Below are 26,865 nucleotides of genomic sequence, written 5' to 3'. Positions count from 1 at the left end.
GTGCAACTTTTTTTAAAAAAATTTGGCAAAAAATCTTTGAGAATTTCTTCAAATAAAATTTTGATAATCAAATTGAAACGAATCATATTGGTATGTACGTACAGCATTATAGTTACGCAATGTGTATTGCCTATATTAAAAATAAATTGAATAGGTCAATGACGGTCGAATATTTCTGTTTTAAATTCATGATTAATAAAATCTGGATGAAATTCATTTAATTTTTTGCATTCGAGTATCAACTGGTATCAAAAACTTCAGTTTCTCTAAAAAAAAAGTTTAATAATGTTTTTGATTGCTTTGTAAATGTTTGCAATCTTGTCACAAATAATTCTGTATTGTGAAATTAAAAAAGTCCGTATGGAATACAGTCTATGCATTATTCTATGCATAGTTGTAATGTGCATTGCCTGTACTATTAAAACTTAATTTTTATAGAGTAATTCCAACTATAGCCTGTTGGAGGCTCGTAAATTTTAGATTTATTTGTAATCCAAATGATGATGAGACATCACAAAAAAACTTCGTTGTTGAAACAACTAGTATCTATGTATTTGTTTTAAACGCATGTATTTTTAATAGGTATCGTTTAGATTGCAAATCAATCAAAGAAAATTTGCTTAGCCTCAAACGGGTTTAAAAAAAACCTCTGTTTTTAAGTTCATTTTTTCCTTTTTAAGTAAAATTAAAAAATTTACCTTCACATTTTAAACCTTGTCGAAATAGACCATACAATAAAGAACCACAATGATCACAGAATGTTGGAGACATAAACGAATGCATTTTAAATCGATGTGGCATATCGATTTTAAATCGTTCACGCAAATACTGCAAGCAAAAATACATTTCAATATTAAAATACTAAAGTTTTATAGAAATTTTGTTGAAACTTACAATTGTACTTTCCGAATTAATTCCAGATTCTGGACATTTACCCAATAATTTCTCATGACATTTTTTATGGACGGCTGTTTGACATGCTTGACATTGATAACCCTGTTTACCAAAACCCCACAAGAACTCCTTACAAAAGGCACAAAATGTTGGTTGTCGAAAAAATTTCGCTACAAATTTATGGCCTTTAACTTCATGTATTCTAAAAAAAAAATGGATTTCGTCAAAGAATTTAAACTTATTTATTTAAAATTATACATAACTTTTGGGAGTTCAAACCCTGTTTCATCTCTTAGCTATTGGGAAAATCGCAAATGACTTCAAGCTGTAAATATAGCTGACATAGCGAAGCTTAAATCTTTACAAAACAGTGGTCTGTAGAATGACTAGACCATTAAAAAAGTAGGCTATTTTTTATTGGGTAGTTCATGCATACATTTGAACAATATTATTGAAAATAACTATGGTTTATTAATACCCTTCTATTTATTGAATATCAACTAAAACCGAGTTTAAACTGATTATCGTGGTTATATTTTAAGGAAAAGCTAAAGCCTATAAAAACCTTGAAGCTGTATTACGAAAAGATTTTTTATTCTAGCTTTATTGACAAAAACAAATAATATTTATGTTCTTACCTATAGTGCTTAATAGCACCTCGACGTCGAGTAATTTTTCGACCTCGTGATAAAAATTCATCGGAACTACAATTACGATCCACTTCTATACTGGATGATTTTGATGAGGATTTAAGTAATGCAGTTGTGGATGTCGCTGGCGATAAATTTGTGTCATCTTCATGTAAATCTCGTCTATGAGATTGTGCGTTTCGATGCTGTCGAGCAGATGATGTCCCTCGGGGTTTATTCTATTAAATCAAAAATATTTCTAGTTTAATATTTTATAACAGGTATATAATTAATATCGTAATTTGTAAGAGCTGTGGTGTTTTTCTTTGTTTTTGAGTTAAACGAAGAGTAATTTTAAAATGATTTTTCCATTTAACATAACATTTTGGTGCCTGCGAAAACAATAATCTCAACAGGTACAAATCAATGCAAAAAACTTGAAAGTGAGCAATTTTCTGAATATTATTTAAAACAGAATAAAAATCAGAAATTTTTCGCATTATAACGATTAACTGTTTTTTTCTTAAATAGGCAACTTGTAATACGTAACTATAATAAAATTGTGCAAACTCAATGAAAAGTAACGTTAAACAGAACACGAATATTATATGAATACCGATCGCAATTTTTTTTTATGTTAAAGGGGACCGCGTTATGCGAATATTCCTTGTATTCACTTAGAAACTAACCTATATAATATACAAAATATGGTGACCTCGTATAATAGATTTATTGTAAAAACATTTATTAAACCACTTTAAAAAATATTAAAATTTATAAATAAAATTTCAAGTGAATCAAATATTTTTCTAATAAATATTGCTTTTAATAAGTATCTCTCTTATACAGTAAGGTCCACAAAAGTGTTAACTTTTTTACATATTCAAACCGAATGAGTGTCTTTTTTACCCACTAGCTTAAGATTTTAACACTACAAGAGTTATATTTTCGTTATTTTTTCCAAAGTCTATGTAATTTTCTTGTAGAAGTGAATCAGTAATTAATCTTCTCGACTCAATCCCATTCAAATGCATTAAAAATTTTGCCAAAGAAACTTCTACATAAAGAAAATGACCCAGGAACTGCATATAACTAACGCGAACACTGTGAAATATAAAAGTTTCTCTAGTATCACTAAATATGACATATTATGTTTTTTAGTTAAAGAATATTCCGTGCTTAGACACGCCTCAACTAGACCGTAATCTTAATCGGGTGCTATATTTAAAAATGCTTTTGTAATTTCACAATAATTTTACAAAGCCTTTAACTGGTAATACCGATTGGTTTCGCTTAACCCATTGCTGGGAAAAACTCTTTTTCCTATTCCATACCTTTTTCAGGCGGTGGTGGGATCAAAAATAAAATTTTACATAAGTTCCATAAGTCTTTAGCCACCTTAAAAAAGTTTCTTGTAGGATAGAGTTAAATACAGAAAAATGTTTCAATCAAACATAGTCGGACATAGTTGGTTTTCAATAAAAAAATGTTGATCTTTTTTGTAACGAACAACTTTCTAATTGAACGTGGTCCTCTGTTTTTTGTCAATTACGAATTCAGTTTGAAGTATAAATGTCCTTTAATGGCTCTTTTAGCGATCCAAACCTTAATATAATTAAATCGATTGATATAACGAATTTTTTCAAAATACTTTAATATTCGTCATATCGAGGTTACACTGTATCATAATAACTATGCGTAACATTTTAGTGATCCACCCTGTATTTGTGAATGTTACTTTTAAAATTTTTGTTTTAAACGCAATGTGAAACATATCTCGTTCATTAAGTAACGTATGTGTCCATCATAGCTTTAAAAACATGTATATGTCACCGAAAATTTAAGAATCGTTACTTTATAATAAATCTAGCCAGATTTTAAACTGACGATGGATTATGAACGAACAATAAAATTTACAATCTAACGTGCTTTTTTCGGTAGGATTATAAACTAACAATGGCTAACTGTCAGTTTGTAATTTAAAGATTTTCGGCCGTTAGCTTATAAACGATAATGCAGGCTATTGTCCAATCGATGCTTAGTCTTACAGTCTTGAAAATTTTTGAGACAGTGTCTACGAAATATGTCTCAAAAATTTATTAAATTACAAAAATTAAACAAAATAATTATTTAAAGTATTCCTTTTTTTAATATATCACCGTTTATAAATCACGTGATCGCTGTGGAGAAATGAAGGAAGGAAACAGTTATGTCATATTTTTAGCATTTTGGTTTTGTTTATCAGATGGTTGATTTCCTAGAACTATAGCTTAATTAAATAGTTAAGTCCAGTAAATACTTTTGCAGCTCTGTGTGTACTTATTTATCGAAATTATGGTTATTTATCAGTACAAGTCCTGCTCAAACCCAGGCTCCGTTTCACTCAATGTAAATAAAAAGTGAAATTAAATAAAATTAATTTGTAATTTATAAACATTTTTAAATTGAAAATATGTTATTTAAACATTAAAACTTAAATCAAATATCGTACACAAAATTACCTGGGATATTTATTAGTTTACAATCTTCCTAGATTTATTATAAACTAAAGATTCTTACATTATTTCGGTGACATATACATGTATCGATAAAGAGACAAGTACACTTGCACTCAAATATTCTAATTACAATATAAATATAGAAAATTTTGACTTTTATAAAATGTTACGACATACATTTTTGAAAAATTTTTCTCACGACCTATTTTCTTTAAATTGATTATTGCAATTTTCTTTTGATATTGACTATTATTACTGTACAGTAAAATTTCCTTTTTTAGTTTTCTAATTGCAAGAAGTCAAAAATTTGTTTGGATAAAATCCTTAGGCAGTTTCCAACATTTAACGAACGCATGAGAGAGTATAATCTTAAAAGTCAAGTCTATATCAACAAACTTTCAAACTTGAAGCACCTAAGAGCTAATATTCGCCAAGTTATAGTCAAAATAACGCTCCGAAATTTGCAAAAAATTATAGAAAATTACCTAGAACGAACAAACTGCTGCAGAAGTTCCAGAAGAAGTCGTTTGGCTCATTTTTCATATTAAATGGAGTATACTTAATATTCAATTAATAAGAATATAACTAAGATAATTTTATTTTGTGTGTTTTTTTAAAAATAAAAGTTAGGAAACTCAATTCGGATCACATTATTTATAAAAAAAAATTTGGAAAACGGTTGACCCTGCAGGTCATCCCTGTAACTTCCCGCTAAGTATTGACTCATAACGTGTAAAAAATTTTATCTATTCTGATGTTATATCCACTCGCATTTTATTGTAATTAGATGTGATCTTAGTGTTTGATAAAACACTATTTTTTAAATTTTCAAATCGCGATAACTTTAGAATGAATAAACCGATTTTCACGCGGTTGGTGACATTCGACGCAGTTTTTGAAGCTTCATGAAGAATCTTTATAAGTTTCAATTGATAGAACAAAAAATTTTGAGGTTATTCCGAAAAAACCCTTTTTTGGGTTTTCTTTCGTCAACGATAACTCACGAACGAATCAACCGATTTTGAGCGGACTGGTGGTGATCGACGTGGTTTTTTGATGTTGAGAGCTGATTAGTTATTGGCATTGATCGATACAGCCGTTTACAAGTTATTCAAAAAAAACCACTTAAAAACCAGTTTTTCTCGAAATCTAATGGTTCGAATCGGTCCAAACGGGCCTCAAAATCTAAGTTTGGTCAAGTCCTTTCGAATGGCACCAACCGCGATCAAATCGGACAAGCCGTTCAAAAGTTATGAGAGGTTTACATACATCCACACACACACACACACACACACACACTCATACATACATACAGCCATACAGACACCCTCGCGGAAGTAGTCAGGGAAGCTTCCTGACACCTTAAAACGTCGAGATCTGATGAAAACTCGATTTTGGCAAAACGGGGTGAAAACAATAACTTCCCTATTTTCTTAGCGGGAAGTTAAAAAAAGGTTTAATAATTCATTTAAATCTTCATTCGCAGTAATATATAAAGATAATTTTGGAAAGTTTTAATAAATTCGTAAACTTCATTTGTATGGAACAATTAAAAATTTTCTGGGTATACTGAAAATGAAAGTTTTGGGGAACATTTTTTGAAAAGGATTAAGCAAATCATTGAAGCGATCTTTACATTAGACTCTCAAATTTTGTAAACTTTTTAAAATGACCTGTCAAAATGTATAATAGCCCTAAAATCCATTCGATTATAGAGAATCCAAAAAACATAAGTTCAGTCGAATTGTCTAGATGACTACGATAATACAAAATTCGAATAACGTAGGTATTTGATAGCTAATAGCAGCGTGACACTGAAAAATGTGTGTTTGTGATTTTTTTTTATTTTTGAAATAGATTTTCGCGTTGTATATATATTTTTGAAATGTGTGTATTTTAAAACAAGCATTGATGATTGCAATCTTAAAATATAAACACTATTTTTACATACATTTCATTAACACTTTAAAACATACATATTGTACGTATATGTTAGCATCGGTACCTGAATTTGGATACTGCTTGAAGAAAATGCTCAAAACAAGCCATGTAAATTAAGGTTGTTGATTTCCTACAATCTTGTAAAAATGTTTTGGATTATATGTACAGTAAGCTTAAGACATAGCTTAAGAGCGTACTCTTTGGACAATTTTAAATCGAAAGTGCCTTATATACATCTGTCCAAAGCCCAATAGTTCAGAAGTTATGGGCACTATTAAATTTAACCAATAAAGTAAAGACATTGTTAAGTAAAGTTATTAATTAAAATAATATACCACTGTTTACGATAAGTATTAATATCTACAATAATAGTAGATTAACATTTTAAAAAAGTACTTTATCGTAAAAATGGGTATATCTCAGACAATTTTGAAGCTAGAAAGTTGAATAAAATACGAAAATGTTTTGAATTTACATCAGCTGTAGCTTTTTTAATTAATAAAACATTTTTTACGTAACTCAACCATGTCTTTACTTTATTGGTTAAATTTAATAGCTCCCATAACTATTTAACTATTGGATTTTGGACTTTCCACTTAAAATTGTTCAGAGAATACACTCTTATTATGACCATTGAGTCACGGGCACTCTGTATAAGCTTGTAGTGAAATAATGTGGTATTTTTATCTCTACAGTACCACTCAACTGTTTCTCATACAAAATACAGTGTACGAAGTGTTGTTTAAAATTTTGTAGATGTAGTTATCTTTCTTCAACCATACAATACTTTAACTATAGTCGTTTCTGTTCAACAACAAAATTGATTAACTTTGAATAAGGAACATTAACTAATACATAACAGAACTTGATTTGTATATTTTTTCGTACATTATCCAAAATTATATACTGGTCTTAACATATCGATTCTTTATTATATTATATTTGTATAAAATATAAAATATGATTGTTTTACGTATACGATTTAGAAAAAAGAATGTATTTTACTACAACGCAAATGAAATAATCATAAAACTATTTGATTATAATAAAAATCGAAATGCAAACACACAAAAAGCGAATACCACAGTTTATATACAAGTTTAGAATTTTATAAAAACATATGCTCTATTTTATAAGGTAAACGTGAAATTTAAAATTTTATTACTTAGGTTTACCATCCTTATCCTTATCCGTTTAACGAGAATTGTTCTCATTTCAAGACTATATCTATTTTTAAATATTATCATAGAAATTGATTGTTTTCTTCCGGAAAACGAAAATGTAATGATTTGTTTAAAATAAAGTCTTCTCCAAAATCCGTAAATAACAAGTGTCCGAAAAAATAATTAATGATGAGGCTTGACGAGTAATCGGTCCCGATAGTTTCGCAGACAAATTAAGTGGAATAAACACAAAATTTGAAATTTCTCATTTCTCTTTAACATATAAATAATATATTGAAGTGTTTTTAAAGGTATGCTTTAATATGTAACAAGGCTAATTTTCTTAAGATTAATTTGGAAAACTACTATTCATTACTTAAAAACATGACAAATATTTTTTTATAAAGAAAATTGTAATAAGCGGCACTCGTTTTTCCATAAAATATATTTAAAGTGATGAAATGAATAGCATTTTTGTGTTATTTCTTCTATATGTGATTTTCTTTAAATTTTTAGAATCAATATTTCAAAAAACTATGGTATATATCGAAAAATTTTACTCTTAATTTTCGTCTATTTTTCTCAATGTCTAATAAAATCCACCCTCAAAATTTGAAACGTAAGTCTCAAATATTTTCATACACTCATTTTTTTTGCAACGGTCCTTAAATTTAAATTTTCTCGCAAATTTTTAACTATTGAGCATGACAAAAGTGTAGAACTTGTTTTCAGCTTAAAATTGTTCAAGAAATACGTTTCAAAATTTGTATATTTATTCATGAGGTACCATGTGTGGTCTTGTCATAAAATTTCAAGCTGAATGCGCTATTTCAAAGCACTTAGCGCTCTGGTTCAATTAAAAATTAATCGAAATTTTGATTGTATATGTAACAGAACGAATAACAGACAGACCAAAGAGTATAAGATAGAGGAAAAGCCTCCAATTACTGGCAATGACAAAAAAGAGTATACGAGATTCAACGCCTCCTGTAATTGGCACCAGTCATAAACGTTCTTCACATCCATAATTTTGTTTAAAAAAATTCTGTTAGCAGAGCGTAGTTTTGATCTAAGGACCTCTGAGTTATGAGCTATGTACTCATTCTGTTGTAAATATAGTAGTATTTACAAGAAGAAGATATCAAATGGCATACACTCCTGTATACGCGACCTTCTACTCTATTTCATATTCATTGATACAGAAAACCGAGCTAGTTAAATAAAAGTTTTTAAAAACATACTGTATATTGTAAAATGTATTTTTAAAAACAATAATAAACACAAATCGTTTCTTATAATATATATAAATATAATATCGAATCGATATAATATTATATAGGTTTTCGAATCAAAAGAATGTTTGGCTTTTAATCACGCAAATAACAGCTGCTACCACAAAAAGTCTGGCTATTCAAAGTGCAATCATAAATATTTAAAGTAAATTTTTATAGACATACTAGTTGCTTGCTACTAGTTGTTCTTTGCAACTTCATACACGCGAATTCTTTTAAGGGCGTACATTCGCGAGGCTTTTCTGATATATAAATATAAAAGATTAAATGATTTTTGAATGATTTAAGAAAGAAAAAATATACTATTGACGAATTAATTTCGTTGAATTTTTTAATTTTAAACAAGTGACTAAAAACAAGATTTAACATGGGATGAAATGAAAATATAAATCGATATTTTTCAAAAATAATATCGATAACTATATTAGAAACTTTTACTAGTTAATAAAATTATTATCTAAATTTTAAGAATTTCACAAATTTTTCAATTTTCTATTAATTTAAAATTTTCTTTAATTTTCTATTAATTAAAACAAGATGGTAAATGAACGTCCTTAATGTATAATTCTTTTCTTAAAAAAACTACTATGATATAGATTGACCAAATTGGAGTTACACAATTTTAATTTGAAATAAAAACAAAGCGGTATAAGACATCAATATGATCCTTTGTTCTATATATCTATATATCCGGTTCTAATTGAGTAATTCGGTTCGTTTTGAATACTCGCTGAAAAGAGCTCTTTCATTTGAGCCTATTAAAATTTTTTGAATTAGAGGGAAGCTAGATGTAAACATTCAACTTTACTTTCAATATGGTTTTCAAATTAGAGCTTTTATTAAAAATATGCTACTTTTAACGCGTTTGTGTAAAAAAAATTTGTCTATTTTCGACTCCAAGACTATAGGTGACCCTTTAATGATGAATTAATGATCGAATTTACATTTAAATTTATTTGCATGGATTATTCAGTTTTTATTTAAAAAAGATTTCATGTAAATGACCGCCTCTTTGAGGTAACTGCAATGCTAATTTCTTTAAAAAAAAAACTATAGTTCATTTACACGTCCATATCACAAGTCACACCAAATTGTTAATTTTTATGAGTGTACTATTTTTGACATAATTAAAGAACATTATTCTTAACTCCAAAGCGGAAATTTTGCTTACTCACGTAGCCATTCAACCAAAATTGCCCTTCATCAAACAATGTCCTTGTCATAAAACAGTGTATCAGCTTGAATTCAGAAATAACCACTTTTGGATTTAAAAAAACAACATGCCTCCCTACAAGAAACCTACATGTTCATGAATCACTTTTACCTCCTTGGTGTGATATATCTGAAAATAAATATAGCATTGCTGTTACCTCGGGGAAAGGTTTATTACATGACATAGTTTTTTAATACTAATATTAAATAAAAAATTTAAAGAAACTCTCGATGAATTCATTTGTTTCATCGTAGCTCTTAAACGCATGAATCAATTTTGATTTTGATTTTATTTGTCTTTGAAAGGTAATTTGATTGAGAGTGTTTCTAGCAATGTTTCAAGAAAATCTGCTCAGCCGTTTGAAGATCATCCCTTCTTTTCTAGTTGTTATCGGGTACAGAACCCTAAACTCACAATTTAAACATAGCCAAGAGTACTCTCGCCTAAATTACCTTTCAAACAAAACATAAATCAAAATCCGTTCATCCGTTTAAGAGCTCCGTTTGGGGGTTAAGAATTTGACATAAAAGGTAACTAACATATAAAGACACTTTTGGATTTATGTATCCAATTTATATTTCCGTAATAACGAGATATGAATTTCCCACCAGTAATAATGAGATAAGCTTTCCTATTTGTCTACAAATGAAATATTAAAATTGAATCAATATCTTTATATTCAGTCAGTAAATAAATGGTGGAAGCGCAGTTAAATTATATATCATATAAACAGTTAATATGTACTATGCATTTATTTGCGTTCCCACCATACTTATTTAACTGATAGAAAATTCAAAATTAATGTTTTGAGAGCTATTAATGGTTTAACGTTTTCGAGAGTATATTTTAAGACAGCTGAATTTCGGATATTTCTTTTCTTACTGAGCTTAGGTGGGGATGAAGTACATTTCTCACCTGAGATTTATGTATTATTATTTTTGTACTTAAAAATATGCCATTATTGCATTTAATCGAAAAAAAAGACGCTTAAAGTTTAGATGAATAATGATAGTTTCTTATGAATGTCAACTTTCTAATTTAAAGTGTTTTTCTATCTTTTACTGTTTAAAATCTAATTGGACTATTAAAGAACCCCAAAAAACTAGATTAAATCTGATATCAGAACATGGTGTCCCCCCATCAAACTTTACAATTTTTGTTAAGGTCATTTTTTAATGAGTGGTGCCTCGGGCGAGATATTCAGATGCATAGATTAAAATGGCCCACCCAGTATATATGCATTAATATGCTTTCCCAAAATAAATATTTTAAAATCCATATTTAATAGTAATTCGTAAAAGTATCGTTAAAATTATTATTCTTATATCCTGATTAAAAAATTAAACCTTAGAAAACATGGAAGTTCTCTTAATAATAACAAACAATTTTGGATTATTAAATTATGGGCTATAAAATATAGAATTTGAAAGAAGTTTCTCCAAACAAAATTACCTCATAATATCTAGCACGATTACGATCATATTTTCTTGAACTACTGCTTGTCGTTGAATTCGTACTACGTTTTTTCCCAGAGAACATCATTTTTATTCACAAAACTTTTTATTATTTATATAAAATTATAAAAAAATATATCACAAATATACACATACCTAACACACAACAAACACGCACAAATACACTTGTAACACCTTGTACCCTAACCGAATGGTTATAAAAATCAATCCACCTTTGATTTATATTTACAACAAATAATTTTGTTTTTTATAAATTTGGTGTTTTTATTAAAAATTTTTCTTAAAATTAACATGACTTATATGGATGATTTTTCAATGTTTTTCACGAAACAACAGTTAATTTTTGAAAATTTTCCAACTAGATGATTTTTTTTAAAGTTATTTACATTATTTAAAAATATTTATTACATTTTTTTTTCTGAATTTTCTCGAATTAAAAAATATTTAATAATAAATTTTAAAAACTGTGTTACGACTTTTTAGTATTATTTACATTTTTTTTAAATTATCTTCAAAATTATTACATGAGAATAGTAGTTTTTGTTACAATCTCAACACAATGCCTTCAGTTTTCTTAGCTCGATTTCGTAATGTTTTTTAACGCATTCATTACTCAAACACTGTTATCAGATTAGCAATAATCACAAGTGAAATATTTACATTTTAAATGAAATAATAATAAAACAGTTTAATTTTAGTATAAAAAATAATAATTAAGTTATATTATTTATTTTGAAATAAAAAATGCAAGAATTTTTTTAAATTAAAAATATTAACTTTTTTTCACATTTTTCTGTGTGTGTAAAAATTTTCACTGAAAAACTATTTGGTTTAAACGTGGGATTTACAGCAGCACAGAAAATCAGAACTGTCGAGATTCTAAAAATGTTGTTTGGTATGTTTATAGTGTTGACGCTTAAAAATTGTTATTTTTAGAATGTTACTTATTTACAATATCTTCTCTGGAATAATATATATATATATGTGTTCATATATTAAAAATTATAAATATATATATATTAAAAATTCTTATTAAAATTAATTTTATGATTTATTTCTAACAAATTTTCGATTTAAAATAAAGATCTATTTATTTGAAAACTTGAAACAATTGTGTTTTTCCAACAAGACGAATATATAGATATACACACTTGCTTTCAAGTGTTATTGTTACTACATTATTTTGCTCGTTAGATTTGCAGATTCATTTTTTTATTGTTTCAATTTTTACATCCAAATTAGTAGTTTTTTACCTACAAAAAAATAATAAAATTTGCAAATTGTTGATTAATAGAAGAAATTACCACACAGGTGCTATTGAACGAAGCAAATTTCTTGAGATGAAGTAAAAAGTATCTACATCTACATAAAATTATATTATATCACATACTGCAGCTTAGATCTTTTGGCAGAACCGGATTAATCCATTTCGGGGCCCCTAAGCAATTTCAATTCTCCGAGGCTCCTAGATGATTTGAAAATCAGACGGTGTCTTGTTTTTTATAGTTTTCGTAAATAACTTGCTTTTTTTAGTCTTTTATATTTTTCCCTTTTCACTTTCCTCAGAGGCTTCTATCAAAATCAGGGTCCATAGGCAGTTGTCTGTCTTTGGTATAACTAGTTATAATGAAAACGATTGCTAGCAAAAAAAACAGTAGGATTTGCACTCATACATACTTGGTATCCGAAATAATTTCAAATTTTGTGTTTCCCTATCTCTCTCTGTATAGTCGCTCCCCTTTTCTGTCTCTCATTTTGCTTGGTAACGAATCGAACCTTAAATACTAAAAGCAAATTAGATTCGTAGACATAATTATACATTCTCAATCCTCGGAGATCTTTTCTGTCCCAGTATATTTTAAACTCGCGGAAACTATCATTTTCGCTTCAGCCTATATATAATCTGCGGTGACCTATTTATCAAGCTAGAAGTGACTTTACAGCAATTAGGGGGCTCAATAATTCGCGGGACTCTGAGTTCTAGCCAGCGGTGCTCAATAGAAAAGAAGGGGCGATTACCTGCTAGAGAAAGTAAGATGAAAGCAGATTCAATACGTGCAATTATCTCATGATTAAGGGACAAGATCAGGACGGGGTGTCGGGGCCCCTAGGTAATGCAATTCTTGAGACTACTTTTTAGCCTTTTGAAGATTATCACCTATTTTCAAGTTGGTGAAGGAATGTAAGTAAAATGAGACGTGGGTGTTTTAACTTTATTATTGCAAAATGCAATAAAGTACAATAAACGAAAGAAAATAGCTTTGTCAAGTGTATTAAGTTTAAATATTCTACAAAAGAATGGGGAATTTATCAAGTTTACTACACCTAGAATGCAAATAAATCGTATTGGTAATTCCAAACCTTATATTTTTATTTTGTAAAAGCGTATTAAAATAATTTTTAAGGCCCAAAAAAAGTCTGCTCTTATGAAAAGGATACAAATATAGTCTCTTAATAAAATAGAAAACGGGCAGATGAATATCATTAAGATTCCGAGGTTGTAATCAATTTATATAAATTTGATACGGAACACTTAATTTACTATGAAATGAAGATAATATTGTTTTAACAACAACAACAAAAAAACAATGGATTACGTTCTGGATTAGAATAATTGTAATTTTACATACTGGATGTTCCAGAACAGTCGCAGTTATGCTGGAATATTTACGACGTTTTACAAATGAAATGTACGGATTATAAACGATGTCCCAGTAAGAATCGCGTCTCTTCTGAGATTAGGTCTGCGCTGTATTAAGCCTTTAAAAGAATCTTTTATTTTAAATAACACGGTAATCATAAATTCGAATATTTCTCCACAATTTGACAAACAATTTCTCTACAATACAATTTGAAGCCTAATAGCGTAATTGTATGTGTATTATAAATATTATTAATTTATTTAACATTGACTCTTCAACTTTTCTTGTATATATTATTCCTATTTAAAACATAGATTTTAAAGAATCCAATCTATCCACGACTCAATAAACGACTTTTTTCGCGCATAAACTCAAAGTTTTCATATATACGCTGTTAAAATTTTTAATTCCTTTTTATATTTATAAAAAGGCCATGTTTTTATTGAGCGAATAGTTAAACAGGTAGAAATGAGCTAATTGAATGATTTTATGAACTCCTCTGGTACATTTTTGTTTTTATCAATCAATACAAGCTACAATACAAAATAGAATGTACAACAAATGATACAATTTAAAATGGTGTAGAATCTTAGATTTAAAAATTTTCTTTTCCAAGAAATTTTTTAATCTGTAATTATTACATTTATTATTCGGAAAATAAATTGTGCTGAATTTAGGGTTAATATAATAAATAATAATTTGTATAAATTAACTTCTTGTAATTTGGTAAAAAAAAAAATAGAGATAATGTTAGAAAGAAACTATTTTGTTTAATATTCCCGCTTTTGAATACACTACCTCTATGATACATAATTTGAACATAGAGAATATATTTATTTAATATCGCAATATCGCTACGTGCTGTATGTCAACAACTTCATAGTTCTGTTTCTTTTCCCTTCAACATTCGTTCAACATGGTGAGTGGCTATTTAAAAATCTGTGAAAATAAGTTTAATCTGAAAAAATATTTCAATTTTTGTGATTTCCATTTGATGTTTTCATTATTTAATATGATTTTCAGCCAATATTTTTTTAATTTAATGTGTTTTTTGATAAATCCAAAGAGATTCATTAAGTTTTTGGTTATGTATAACAATATAATAACGTGAAATTTTGTGTATTGTTTTAGACGAAGGGTACATCAAGTTTTGGTAAACGTCGGAATAAGACCCATACGCTTTGTCGGCGTTGTGGGCGATCATCGTATCACATCCAAAAATCACAGTGCGCACAATGCGGATATCCATCAGCAAAATTACGATCATGTAAGTTGAGCATAGTTTTCATAACCTAATAACTACAGTACATATTTCCAAATTTTTGAATACATTACTAATTTTGGCATTTTGTTTTCAGATAACTGGTCAGTTAAAGCTAAAAGGAGGAAGACCACTGGAACCGGTCGTATGCGTTTCTTGAAGATTGTAAGGCGTCGTTTCCGTAATGGTTTCCGTGAAGGTGGTAAACCCGCTCCAAGAAAAGTATCTGCATAGAATTTTTGTATAAACTTATTAATTATTAATAAAACATAAAATTCAAAATTGTTCGTATATTTTTGTTTCAATAATGGGGAATTCTCTTTCAGAAAATGTATAAGATTTCAAAGGCGTAACGCAAGCTTTAAATTAATTATAGGTAAGTCTGAATTCAATACTAGCAAGCCTGTACAGAAAAAATATTCGCACATAATTGTGGGTCAAGTGTCTAACCAGTGATCCTCAGACTGAGCTAGTTGGGCCGTATTAATCTGAAATTGTGGATTTTTTTGTAAATTCGACTCTAGCTGTGGAATAGCCATAAAAAATACTAACGTTCAAAATTATGTCACTTTCTTTTCTCACTTTTGGTACCGTTTTGAATTTTAGTTAATCATTCAATTCGATTTTACATTTTTGTATCGTCTAAGGCCATTTAAAAGTTTAAAGAAATGTCCTTTATTCGAACTTTGCCTAAAATTAAAATTTAATCCCATGTTTCATAGGTACTTAACTATAGCTTTGGAAAAGCTATTATGAGTTTTACCTCTGGCCCAATTGGGGAATAATTCCTCTAAAAAACATTTACATTCTAAGTAACGACTAACCAGTGTTCTACCTTTCCATTACACCTTGGTGTCATATATACTCACGCCCTGGTGGGAAAAATATTTGAAGAAAGAATAAGTCTAAGAAATTCTGAAAAAGTCTTAGGAATTTGAATTTCTAAGACTTATTCTTTCTTCAAATATGTTTTCCACCCGAATTACGATGTAAAATGCTGAACAGATAAAATGGCGACATGATTTTATACATATTAGGGCGAGACACGAGTATTCATCATATCAGTTGCTTGGCCCTCTTTCAAATCTATTTTAAATTTAAGGTAAAGATATTCGAACACTATTGTGTATCTAACTTTTCTTATAAAAGCTCCTAGAATGTCAAAAACCAAATTAAAGCATTTTTTGCGTAGATTACGAATCCGTTGTCCACGAGGTGGTCATGTCTTTAATGAAGTGAGTTAGCAAGGATGTGTGGGTTTTTGATTAACCCTGCGATTGCGTTCATCAACCAATCTTCAGAAAATCTCAAATATTAGACAAAAAGACTAACCCATACACCACTTATCAAGGCACTCTAATAAATTTCGATTTTTGCCCTAATTTCCTAGATCAGTTTTTTGTATTTTTAAAATACGTATTTTCGACTACCAAGTAGTCATCATCAGTAAGAATTAGCTAGTGATTACTCTTATTATGAATGTTACTCTTTGCTAATTTGATGGCGGACTGCACCGGTGGTGCTAGTAAAATACGTATTTTAAAAATACAAAAAACTGATCTAGGAAATTGGGGCAAAAATCGAAATTTATTTCGATATATCCTAGAGTTCTCATTTATTATTTTCGATAATATTTATAAGGCACTTTAAGTTTTGTATTGATATAAAGGCGATCTGATTTAAGAAAAAATATTTAACATCGTTATATTTCGAAGTTAATAATTTGAATGGCGTCAGAATAAGAGTCACGGCCGGTTTATGAGGCCACCTGTAACAATCATATCCGTACTTTTTTTTAAAGTAAAAAATCAATTTTCAAATAAATCACTTTTATTTTCTATTGCTTTAACATTCGTTCAATTATACAACAAATAAATAAATTAAAAAAAAATTATATAAAAATATTTTTAAATAAAAATAAATAATATTAAAATTGTATAAGCTACTTAGATGATTGCTCAGCAATTTCGGTATCACTTTCTATATTTTCTATATGTAACTTAGGTCCTTTATACGGCGCTTCATCACTCCAAAACCAATGAGGTGAACCAATTTCTAGCAAATGAAATATATCTGGTTCAAGTTCTTGGAACAAACTATAATACGAACATTTTCTAGGCCCATATTCGGGAACGTACACATCATACGGTGGTGATAACACATCCAAAAATGCACATGCTCCATCGATACTTTCAATTTCATGTAAATTTCGTTCAAGAGGTCTTAAAACACAACATTCTGATGTATGATCGGCTACTATATCAGGATTTCGTTTCGCTACAAGTTCTTTTCGATTGAGATCATAATCATCTGATCCCGAGGACGAAGAACTTGCCGTTTGTGTAATTCTTTCAGTTAATTTTGGTTCTATTGAATAATTTTCAATTTTTGCCTTGCCACAAATTACTTTTAATAGTCCATACATGTATGGATGATCATGTAACGGTAATTTCATTCCTGGTTTCAAAATGAAAATTCCAACATTTATCGTTCGATCATTGTAGATTTGAATATAAGTCATTGGAGCTTTTCCAGGTCGATTCCATGTTTCTTCAATTTGAAATTTATGATCCAGATTTACATGTTCACTGGTTAAATTGTCCATAAGATGTTTTAAATTTTGTAAATTTGTTGTGAATAATTCCGGATTACAATTGACCATTCGAAATGTTCGTAAAGATTGTTTTATTAAAACATTTATAAATGCATTTGCAGTCATGATTATTAGAATTAAAAGTCTTTTAATTAACTTACTAGAGGTTTTCTAGAAAATATTCTAGGTTAGGTTTATTTGTTGTAAATAAACACTAGCGTATCTATTCATGCTACCATTTAATAATCTTTGATTCAAACAAATTTTTATTTGTTAATTTTTTTTTATTAATTCAACAACAATCGTAACAATTAAAATTAAAAAAACTCAGCCAATTTATTATAACAAGCTTGCACTTTTGCCCTTTCTCATATCTTTTATGTTTTATAGGTAGGTAGCTAATTAGTTCCTGATTGAGTGCGATATTTATCAGTTTACAGATTACGATACATACAATATCAGCGATGATAAGAGAAATGCAATTTGAATGTCTAAACTGATTTAAATAACCGAAAAATACTTTTTCTTAAAGTTTAGGATGTAAAATCAATGTTTAAATTCAATGTGCTTATTCAAGTCCAAAAAATGCTGAAATATTCCAAGTTATCGTGTCGCATGTTCCAATTTATTATTAGAAAAATTTATAGCTTCTACTTACCATCATTTCTTATCGCTTGAAAGTCCATAGCATAACAGCCGTAAATCATATAAGCACAAATAGTTTGTCAGTATATCCAAATTCTGTAACGTAAAATGGTAGACGGAGTAGAGCTAAATTTATTTTCCTCATAGGACAGGATAAAGATTACAGTAACAAGTGTAGGTCCAGAAAGGAACAATAGGGTATTATCGTTAGTCAAAAATAAATCATGAAATTTGAAAAAAGTTAAAAATACTTAAATATTCTGATTTCGAGTCATAAAAGTACATTTTTATATTAAAATATTAAAATTAAAAATCGTAATTTTTAAACTGTATATCACGTGACCTAAAACGCGGGTAAGCTCTGCTGTGATGTCATAGCGGTATGAGTTATAGACCATCAATTAGTTCAGTGTAGACAGCTGGGTATAATGTATACATAGATAATAAGTATTTATATTTATTATAATCAGATGTCTATGAATATATCTGTCAAAATTATTTGTGTTATTTCGTATAGTGATACCCATATTACGTCATCAAATTGGATGCCCGCGTTTTTGACAGTTTAAAAAAGGTTTAAAATTTAATTTAAGTTTTTGGCAAGAAAGCGTGTGTATTTTTCCGAAATAAATATTTGGTGGCTTTTTCTTAACAAAATCATCATTTTGAAGTACTTTTTCAAAAATAGTGGAATACTCTATTATCTCCTCCACAAAAATTTAGTTAAGACAATTTTAATTTAGTAATTGGTTATCTAATACGTTGATCCACTTTTCCAATAAGTTACATAATTTCACAAAAACCGTAATTCCACATCCACAAGTAATCGAGTAAATAAAAAGTCCAAGATCGGCATCGTGTATCTTATCTGGATCCGTTCGGAGTAATTCGGGAAAATTATTATCAAAATAAAAAGTGGAGAATAACTATTCATCGTCTTGTATAATAAGGACACTGGATAGCGAAAAAATATTCACACATATTATCACATTACTATCTCATGGGTACAAGGCTGCAAGATAGTATTTGTATAGTATACTAAAGGCCGTGTGTTCGATTCCCGCTTGAGTGTATATATTTCTTCATATCAGCAGGTAAATTTATTCCAGAACGAGTTTATGGAAAGTATAGGTATCATCAACGATTAAATTAACAATACTAAAATTATTTATTGAAAATATGTTGTTTTTTTATTTATTATTAACAATGCAAATATTTGAAAAATATATTTTATTGACTCAAAAATTAATATATTAACTTCTCAAAAAATCTCATAAATGAGAAACATAAAAATAAACCAATCTTACTTATCACGTAAACTAGATTATTACTTGCAGACCCATCATATATTGAACATTTTTTACCACCCAATTAATTGCGTAAAACATTTACAACAAATCAAAATCGGTGTTTTAAAAACTTTTATTAAATGCAGATTTTCCGATAATCCACCGACCTACCCATGCATCGAAATAGACTACATCGATATAATGGCACATTTTAAAGAAACTTCTTCGGGATAATTCTTTTAGATAATTTCCCGAGAGTGAAATAGAAATATAGCCTGTTAACGTTTAGTCTTGGTCGATCGCTGGAGTATTTAGACAATTACGTACGACTCACGAGAAAACAATAAAATTCAAGGCGGTAAAAGTCTAATGCAATATATGACGGATCTTAAAATTAATTGATCTTCTGTACATTTTCTCCAATTAAAACATGATCGAATATTTTAACACTACTCAACACTCATTTTAAGTTTAAGATTATTTCTAACCTCCCCTTTTCTAAAAATTAGAAAATTAACATTGAAAATTCGAAGCTTTCTAGGCTATGTCATTGTTGTCTGTATTTGTGCTTCATATAAATATTTTATTCCAAAAATTTCGAAAATATTCTGTGGCAGACGGACGGTCCTCTGATGGATACAATTTTGGTATCAAGATTAAACAATAAAAGGCTTTAAGTAGTTTGTTTAACAAGAACTAGAGATTATTTTATCACTTAATACTACAAGTTGAGCTTCTTGATTACCATCATCTTCTCACTTCAACCTTTTGATTACGAATCTTTTTTATATAACAAGGACAGAATTTAAAGCTATGTCATAATTTAGAGTATATTAAAATATGCTCTTTACGATTACAAGAAAAATCGACGAAGCAAGAGATGTTATTTTAAATGCCACCGAACGTTTTTATAAAAGAAATCTCCCAAAATTATATATTTTTCATTTTAAGTATTGAAGTGTATGTTTTTACACAGCTTTGTTAAAATTTGTTATACCACGAAATTTTGTTTTGTTTTACGATTAAAACTTTTACAGAGTTTTTGGTAAAAACAGTTTTCACACTCTACGTTTAAGGTAGTATAGCAGCATCGAAGTTCACTATTTTTTAAAATATATTCAAAAGATCATAGTTCTTTACGTTAACAGAAAAAAAATAAACTTTTTTACCGTACCGTTTAAAAGATATGATTATTAAAAATAGAGAAATTTACATGAACTCTGATGAGTGTCTCTGTTCCATATCGCCGAAAAATAATGGTTTGTCAATAATTGGCAGTTGATCTCAAAGAAATAAACTTAGTTTATAATGGTATCATAATTAAATGCCATCGAATATTAATAAAAAATAATATATATTATAAGTTTTATTTTATTAATAATCCAAATAATAATTGATATTGCGTTGCTTATTGTAAAAAAAAAAAGTCAAATTTTGAGATTATATTTATGGTTTTAAACAGCAGTTGATTCTTTAATTTGACAGTTAAATTTAAGTCAACTGAGTTTCAAAAAATGTTTTTATGACTTTTATTCATATTAGTTGTAAAAAAAAAAAAAAACAATTAAAAAATGATTGCAGATTTGACAAAACTGTTTCCCGTCACGATACTGCTATTTAGAATAAAATTAATAATAATTTTGTATTTATAATAAAATTAATTGTTGATAATCTAGTCATGTACAACGTTGAGTCGCTTCAGTTTTGAAAACAATAATATGCTTAATAAAAAATAATTTCTATGAAAACAAAATTAAATATCTACATAAAGGCGTAAATAGAAATGTTAGAAGTTGAGTAATGTTCTAATTTAAATGCCTATTTAATAATTAACAATATTTTTATACATTTTATTTATTTATAAAAAAAAAATGAAACACCTTCATATTTTTTTAATATGTGATCATGAATGAGTGAATTGTGAAGTTTATTTATTTATTTATTTTTTTTTAATTATTAAATTAAATTATTAAATATTCTTTTAGTGTATTTATTAATTTATTTTAATTTTTAAGGAGAAGTAGGAGCACTGTTACCATGACGCATATATGCCGCAATATTTTGTGCAGTATAATCAAGTATACGGCGTTTACAATGTCGATAGTATTGTTGTTGTTTATGGTAAATACGCAAACAACCTTTGGCTGCAATAAATGTCATACCACCTAACACTGTTCGATGAAAATTCGATCGTACTGATTCAAAAAATACACGTCCAAATAGTACGGCTATTGAAGGTAATAACAAGGCACCACATAATATACGTGTTGCTGATATTGGATCACTTATTGGTGGAATATCTTCACTGCGTATTGCTTCATTTGGTGATATATCAATTCTAAAACAATTTAAATTAATGTGTATATAAAACCCCCATACATGCCTACAGGGCGTCGCGTTTATTATCTGATTTGAATAGGGTATTATCGTTAGTCAAAAATAAATCATAAAATGTGAAAAAAAGTTAAAATTTATGTAAAAATATACTTAAATATTCTGATTTCGAGTCATAAAAGTACATTTTTATTTTAAAATATTAAAATTAAAAATCGTAATTTTTAAACTGTATATCACGTGATCTAAAACGCGGCTAAGCCCTGCTGTGATGTCATAGCGGTATGAGTCATAGACCATCAATTAGTTCAGTGTAGACAGCTGGGTATAATGTATACATAGATAATAAGTATTTATATTTATTATAATCAGATGTCTATGAATATATCTGTCAAAATTATTTGTGTTATTTCGTATAGTGATACCCATATTAAAATTTAATTTAAGTTTTTGGCAAGAAAGCGTGGCTTTTTATTAGCAAAATTAACATTTTGAAGTACTTTTTCAAAAATAGTTGAATACCCTATTTGAATATTTTAATTGGCCTTAAAAAAATGCTAAGTACAAACATTATCATCTGGTAGTCTAAATCGAAACTACTTAAAGCGGGTCCACCTTCTGTTTTAATGAATACGAATTATTATCACCAGTTAACGGGTTACAAATCCCAGTTATCAATTATTAATGTGTATAATATTGGTTCGAGTTCACAAAGCGACCAATTTCCAATCGATTTCAAATTTCGTATACCAGGATTGAAAGAATCAACTCTCAAAATTACGTGACGATACCCGATTAGAAAGTTATATACCGGGTGACAGTTTTTAACGCACCACTACCTCTTTTTTCCTGTGGGTGCGAAAATTTTGAAAAAATAAAATATACATAATGAATCATTTTTAAGAAATACAGGGTTTTTTTGGCCTAGAGAGAGTTTTTTCAGAAAGAGCGAAAAACGGATCCATTTAACGATTTGTTGAATATTTTTATAGTACCGCCCATTATCCAATATGAAGATCTATTTTTAAAAAGGCTTTCGGTTTAAAAGACTCATCTGGTCGACAGAAGTTTTTTTGGTCTTTTTTTTTACTCTAAATAAACATTAACGACACAATCCGTAAAATTAAATAAAATAAAAAATGATTTATCTAATTGTTCCCTTTCAATCATCATATTCCCTGATAAATCTCGAATTCCCCGGTTTGTGGTCACTCTGTTTAGGTTACTAAATCACTAACAAAACAGAAAAACTTACTGAAACGGAAGTAAATATTTAACCAAAGGAACGTGCACCAAATAATTACGAATTAGTGCCAAAACAGTGTCTTCCCATCGTACCATTTTACCAACAACTAATGCAATTGGAATCGCTGGTAAACCCACTAATAAAATTAATGGATCTGCTTGTTCCATTATAGCCATACCATCGCTGTGGCCAATTACCTAAAAACAACCAAAATTGTATGTATAATTTCGTCATGTAAATGAAGAATGGCTGGAAATTTGGAAAGCTATGCATCATGCTTGAACAATTATTGTAATTGATTTTATTTACGATGTACTTTTTGGCTAAATAAATAATATCAGGGTCGTATCTAAGAGCTTTTTCCTAAAAAAATTTGCATTGCCGAAATTTCTCTTTTAGGGGACTAGAAATTGCGTGGCAAGCTTTAAATTGAATCGATCTCTTGCATTATTATAATTAAGAAAAATCCAAGAATATCCCAACATATCTCACCTGCATTACAGTAACCGCTCCATATGTAACAGCCGTCCAGTAAATAGCACCAACTACGATTCCAGCTGCCATAAATGGACATAATTTATATACAATACTATCAATAGTATCCATAATCATAACCAATAATCCCATATCAGGGAAAACGATTAGATATTCCGTTTGACATTGTGGACAAACGACACGACTATTTCCACCACCTTTCTGTTTTTCATCGACCCATCGTTGTAAACATTGTTGATGGACCCATTTGGTAGTGCCACGACAATTACATGGCTGTACCCACTGTTGATTTGGATCATCTTCTTCGGTCGCAAAACATACCCAACAACATCGTGATTCAGACATCGTTTTCGTTTGATTTTATTGTTATCGCTTAATTATTCTACAAATTACATAATTCCACGAATTTAGAATAAATATTAAAACCAGCGTAAGCTGGAAAAGAAACAATGATGGAATTTGAAGCCTCAATACCCTTTTTTAATACTTTTAGATCGAAGAACCATACTGTCAATTTTATATTATGATTACGTCAGAATCTTTTTAAAAAAAACCCTATTTCAAAAACTTTGACCCCGAACCATAAGGCTCAAACGGGGAACTTGCTAGGTCATTTTCAACATTAATAAAAAGCGCTGTATCAAGGGGAATTTGAAGCCTCAATACCCTTTTTTAATACTTTTAGATCGAAGAACTATACTGTCAATTTTATATTATGATTACGTCAGAATCTTTTCAAAAAACCTTATTTCAAAAACTTTGACCCCGAACCACTAAGATCAAACAGGGAACTTGCTAGGTCATTTTCAACATTAATAAAAAGCGCCGTATCAAGGTTTTTTGTTTAATTTTCACAGTGTTAATTTACGAAGTAATTGTTATTAAATGAAAAGTGAATTATCTAAACTTGTAATACCTTTAAATATAAAATCAATTGTTTAGTTAAATATAACAAACAGTTTATAACGACAAGTTTCCAATTTAGAAATTTCGAGAAGGCAGATTTTGGTCCATACTTTATCTTATATTTGAGTACAAAACGTGACTACTGCATAAAATTTTTAACTTGTAAATTTTACCGATTACAACAATTTCATAAAATAATGAATCATACAAATTTGTTTACCTTTTGTCACTAAATATATTTCATGAATAATTTCCATTTTCACGAATTTAATCCATATTTAAACCTTTTATCCATCAAAAAACTATAATTAAAATGTAAAACAAGCGTGAATATGTATTATTTTTTTAAAGTACAACCAGAAATTTTTATAAATATTTGTCAAATGTCATGAATGAAAATTAATTTTCTTCTTTGTAGGAACTTTTTTAAATAAATTATTGGTACTATTGTTACTTTCAATAATAAGAGCGGGATTCCCCTAAATACGTATATTTAATTTTTATTTAAGAAAAAAAGAAATTTATCAAAGCGTTTGCAAAGTCACTTTAATATCACCGAGAATAATCTAAAATAATTTTTGGAAATAGTTTTTATCAGTAGGCTTTGTTTATTTAATTTTTTGAAAATTTTTAAGAACTTTTTTTACGAATTTGTCTCCCGCTCAAAATGAATATGTTTGTATTTATGTGGGTATCTTTTTTTGATTGAAAATCATCCACTTTTTAAGGAACAATCCTTTTTGTCTTCTCAAACAAATTGCTTTATTTGCTCGATTGCTATGTTAACTTTTAACAAATTTAAGTGCGACATTGATTCGAATAGGGTTCCGAACTCTTAAAACAGATCAAATATTAATAAAATGTAGAGTAAACAACTTTTGTTTGAAATATTTATTCAAGCATAAATTCTTCAAGGATTTTCCGGACACGAAATTGTTGTATTTATCCCTAAAATCGTAATAAAAATTTGTATATGTGCGAAATTTTGAAAGATAGTGGTATGAATTAGGGTAGCGGATAGATTAATATATGGCATCACAGCCCAATTTGAGCCCTAGCTTTCAATAGTGATTTTATCCAATCAACTGCCTCAAAAACTGCTCTGGCATCTTAAAGTCCTAACCAGTAAGGATAATTGTTAAAATTGTAATTTATTTGATACAAGTCCCTAAAAAATAAAATTGTTTTTAGAAAGATTGCTTTGATAATAGTTTTTTAATAGAATATAAGAGTATGGATAACGAAAATCATACTAAAATACCTTTCAACATTTTCCAAAAGAAAATCAATATTATACGTACAAAAATAATCAAACGAAAATATGTATATTTCCTGTTGCACAAACATTTTGGACGAGTTTTACCATCACAAGCAACGAAATTTTATTCAAACAAACTGGCAAAGAATTCTTTTGACAAATTGGTCGAATACTGGTATGAAATAAAAGTAAAAAGACGTCTTACATTACGTGCAAATATTCATTATCATTTTCGAATTTATCAAAAATATTTCCATAAATGGAAATATTACGTACAAATACGAAAAATTAAAAAAACCAATCAATTAATAGCGGATACATTTTTTAAAAATAAACTGCAAATAAAATATTTCTTACTTTTGAAAAAAAATCAATCACTGAGTAAGATAATTCGTGATTATCGAAAATTAATACAATTTCGAATTGATTTTAAGAATCAATATGCACGATTCTTAGAAATTAAATTATACTTACTTGATGAATTGAAACATAGATGGTTTTATATTTACCTGTGTCCATTTTATCAAAAAATCTTACTTCAAAAATGTTTTCGCGTGCTAAAAAATCATACAAAATACGCTCGAGAACGGCGTATTTTAAAAATCAAATTACAAATTTTTATTCAAATAAGATATAACCCAGAATTTCTAAGACCTTTCTTTCAATCTTGGATGATGTACACAAACCTCATAAAAGCCTACAAGATGAAAAATCAACTTGCGATTAATCGATATGAAACGAGCTTAAAACGAATTTATTTAAATAAATTGAGAAGTTTTAAGAAACAGAAGCAAATTCGAATCCAAAAGTATATTACAGCTTATCGATTTTATAACATTCGTATAAAATCGAGAACAATTCGTAAGTGGAAATTTTATATACAGGAAAATCAACGCAAGAAATTGTTAAAACAAAAAGCGGATAATCATTTTCTAAAAAAGGTTTTAGAAGTTTGGAAAATTATTTGCGATAGAAAAATCTTTCATAGAACAATAATCGATTATTCAACAAGGAAACGGAATGAAAAATATTTGAGAAAAGTTTTTATTACGTGGAAAAACTACTGTATACAGCATATAAGAAAAAAAGAG

General features: G+C 28.4%; 4 protein-coding genes across 4 annotated transcripts; 1 reads left to right on the top strand and 3 right to left on the bottom strand.

Annotated features, from left to right (window-relative positions):
- Positions 1–675: 675 nt before the first annotated feature.
- LOC123294018 (putative protein kinase C delta type homolog) lies at positions 676–11,172 on the bottom strand. Its single transcript, XM_044875083.1, has 4 exons — positions 11,083–11,172; positions 1,533–1,762; positions 895–1,096; positions 676–828 (listed from the first exon to the last, which is right to left on the bottom strand). Exons 1-4 carry the CDS (start codon positions 11,170–11,172, stop codon positions 676–678), a joined length of 675 nt encoding a protein of 224 aa, XP_044731018.1.
- A 3,413-nt stretch (positions 11,173–14,585) lies between these two features.
- LOC123290379 (60S ribosomal protein L37) lies at positions 14,586–15,290 on the top strand. The gene is made up of 3 exons (XM_044870527.1): positions 14,586–14,666; positions 14,879–15,014; positions 15,106–15,290. The coding sequence occupies exons 1-3, from the start codon at positions 14,664–14,666 to the stop codon at positions 15,240–15,242; spliced, it is 276 nt and encodes a 91-aa protein (XP_044726462.1). The 5' UTR covers positions 14,586–14,663; the 3' UTR covers positions 15,243–15,290.
- A 1,586-nt stretch (positions 15,291–16,876) lies between these two features.
- On the bottom strand, positions 16,877–17,772 carry LOC123306225 (2-aminoethanethiol dioxygenase). Its single transcript, XM_044870507.1, has one exon. It carries the CDS (start codon positions 17,725–17,727, stop codon positions 16,951–16,953), a length of 777 nt encoding a protein of 258 aa, XP_044726442.1. The 5' UTR covers positions 17,728–17,772; the 3' UTR covers positions 16,877–16,950.
- Positions 17,773–21,433: 3,661 nt separating this feature from the next.
- LOC123306224 (E3 ubiquitin-protein ligase MARCHF5) lies at positions 21,434–24,866 on the bottom strand. The gene is made up of 4 exons (XM_044888154.1): positions 24,737–24,866; positions 23,608–23,992; positions 23,125–23,312; positions 21,434–21,873 (listed from the first exon to the last, which is right to left on the bottom strand). The coding sequence occupies exons 2-4, from the start codon at positions 23,953–23,955 to the stop codon at positions 21,546–21,548; spliced, it is 864 nt and encodes a 287-aa protein (XP_044744089.1). The 5' UTR covers positions 23,956–23,992; positions 24,737–24,866; the 3' UTR covers positions 21,434–21,545.
- Positions 24,867–26,865: the final 1,999 nt, after the last annotated feature.

This window comes from Chrysoperla carnea, chromosome 1, assembly GCF_905475395.1.
Source record: "Chrysoperla carnea chromosome 1, inChrCarn1.1, whole genome shotgun sequence".
NCBI classification, from domain to species: Eukaryota; Metazoa; Arthropoda; class Insecta; order Neuroptera; family Chrysopidae; genus Chrysoperla; species Chrysoperla carnea.
Note: the sequence above shows the minus strand (reverse complement) of the source record. Positions and strands in the feature narration are given on the sequence as shown.

Excerpts from the sequence above, each read along its gene's own strand:
- LOC123294018 (XM_044875083.1), bottom strand. The coding sequence starts at position 11,172 with ATGATGTTCTCTGGGAAAAAACGTAGTACGAATTCAACGACAAGCAGT. Across the intron at positions 1,097-1,532 it reads GGTGCTATTAAGCACTATAG|AATACATGAAGTTAAAGGCC; the intron begins GTAAGAACATAA and ends TTTTTTTTTTAG. Across the intron at positions 829-894 it reads TTAATTCGGAAAGTACAATT|TATTTGCGTGAACGATTTAA; the intron begins GTAAGTTTCAAC and ends TTTTGCTTGCAG.
- LOC123290379 (XM_044870527.1), top strand. Across the intron at positions 15,015-15,105 it reads ATCAGCAAAATTACGATCAT|ATAACTGGTCAGTTAAAGCT; the intron begins GTAAGTTGAGCA and ends TTTTGTTTTCAG.
- LOC123306225 (XM_044870507.1), bottom strand. The coding sequence starts at position 17,727 with ATGACTGCAAATGCATTTATAAATGTTTTAATAAAACAATCTTTACGA.
- LOC123306224 (XM_044888154.1), bottom strand. The coding sequence starts at position 23,955 with ATGTCTGAATCACGATGTTGTTGGGTATGTTTTGCGACCGAAGAAGAT. Across the intron at positions 23,313-23,607 it reads GAGCGGTTACTGTAATGCAG|GTAATTGGCCACAGCGATGG; the intron begins GTGAGATATGTT and ends GGTTGTTTTTAG. Across the intron at positions 21,874-23,124 it reads AAATATTTACTTCCGTTTCA|AATTGATATATCACCAAATG; the intron begins GTAAGTTTTTCT and ends AAATTGTTTTAG.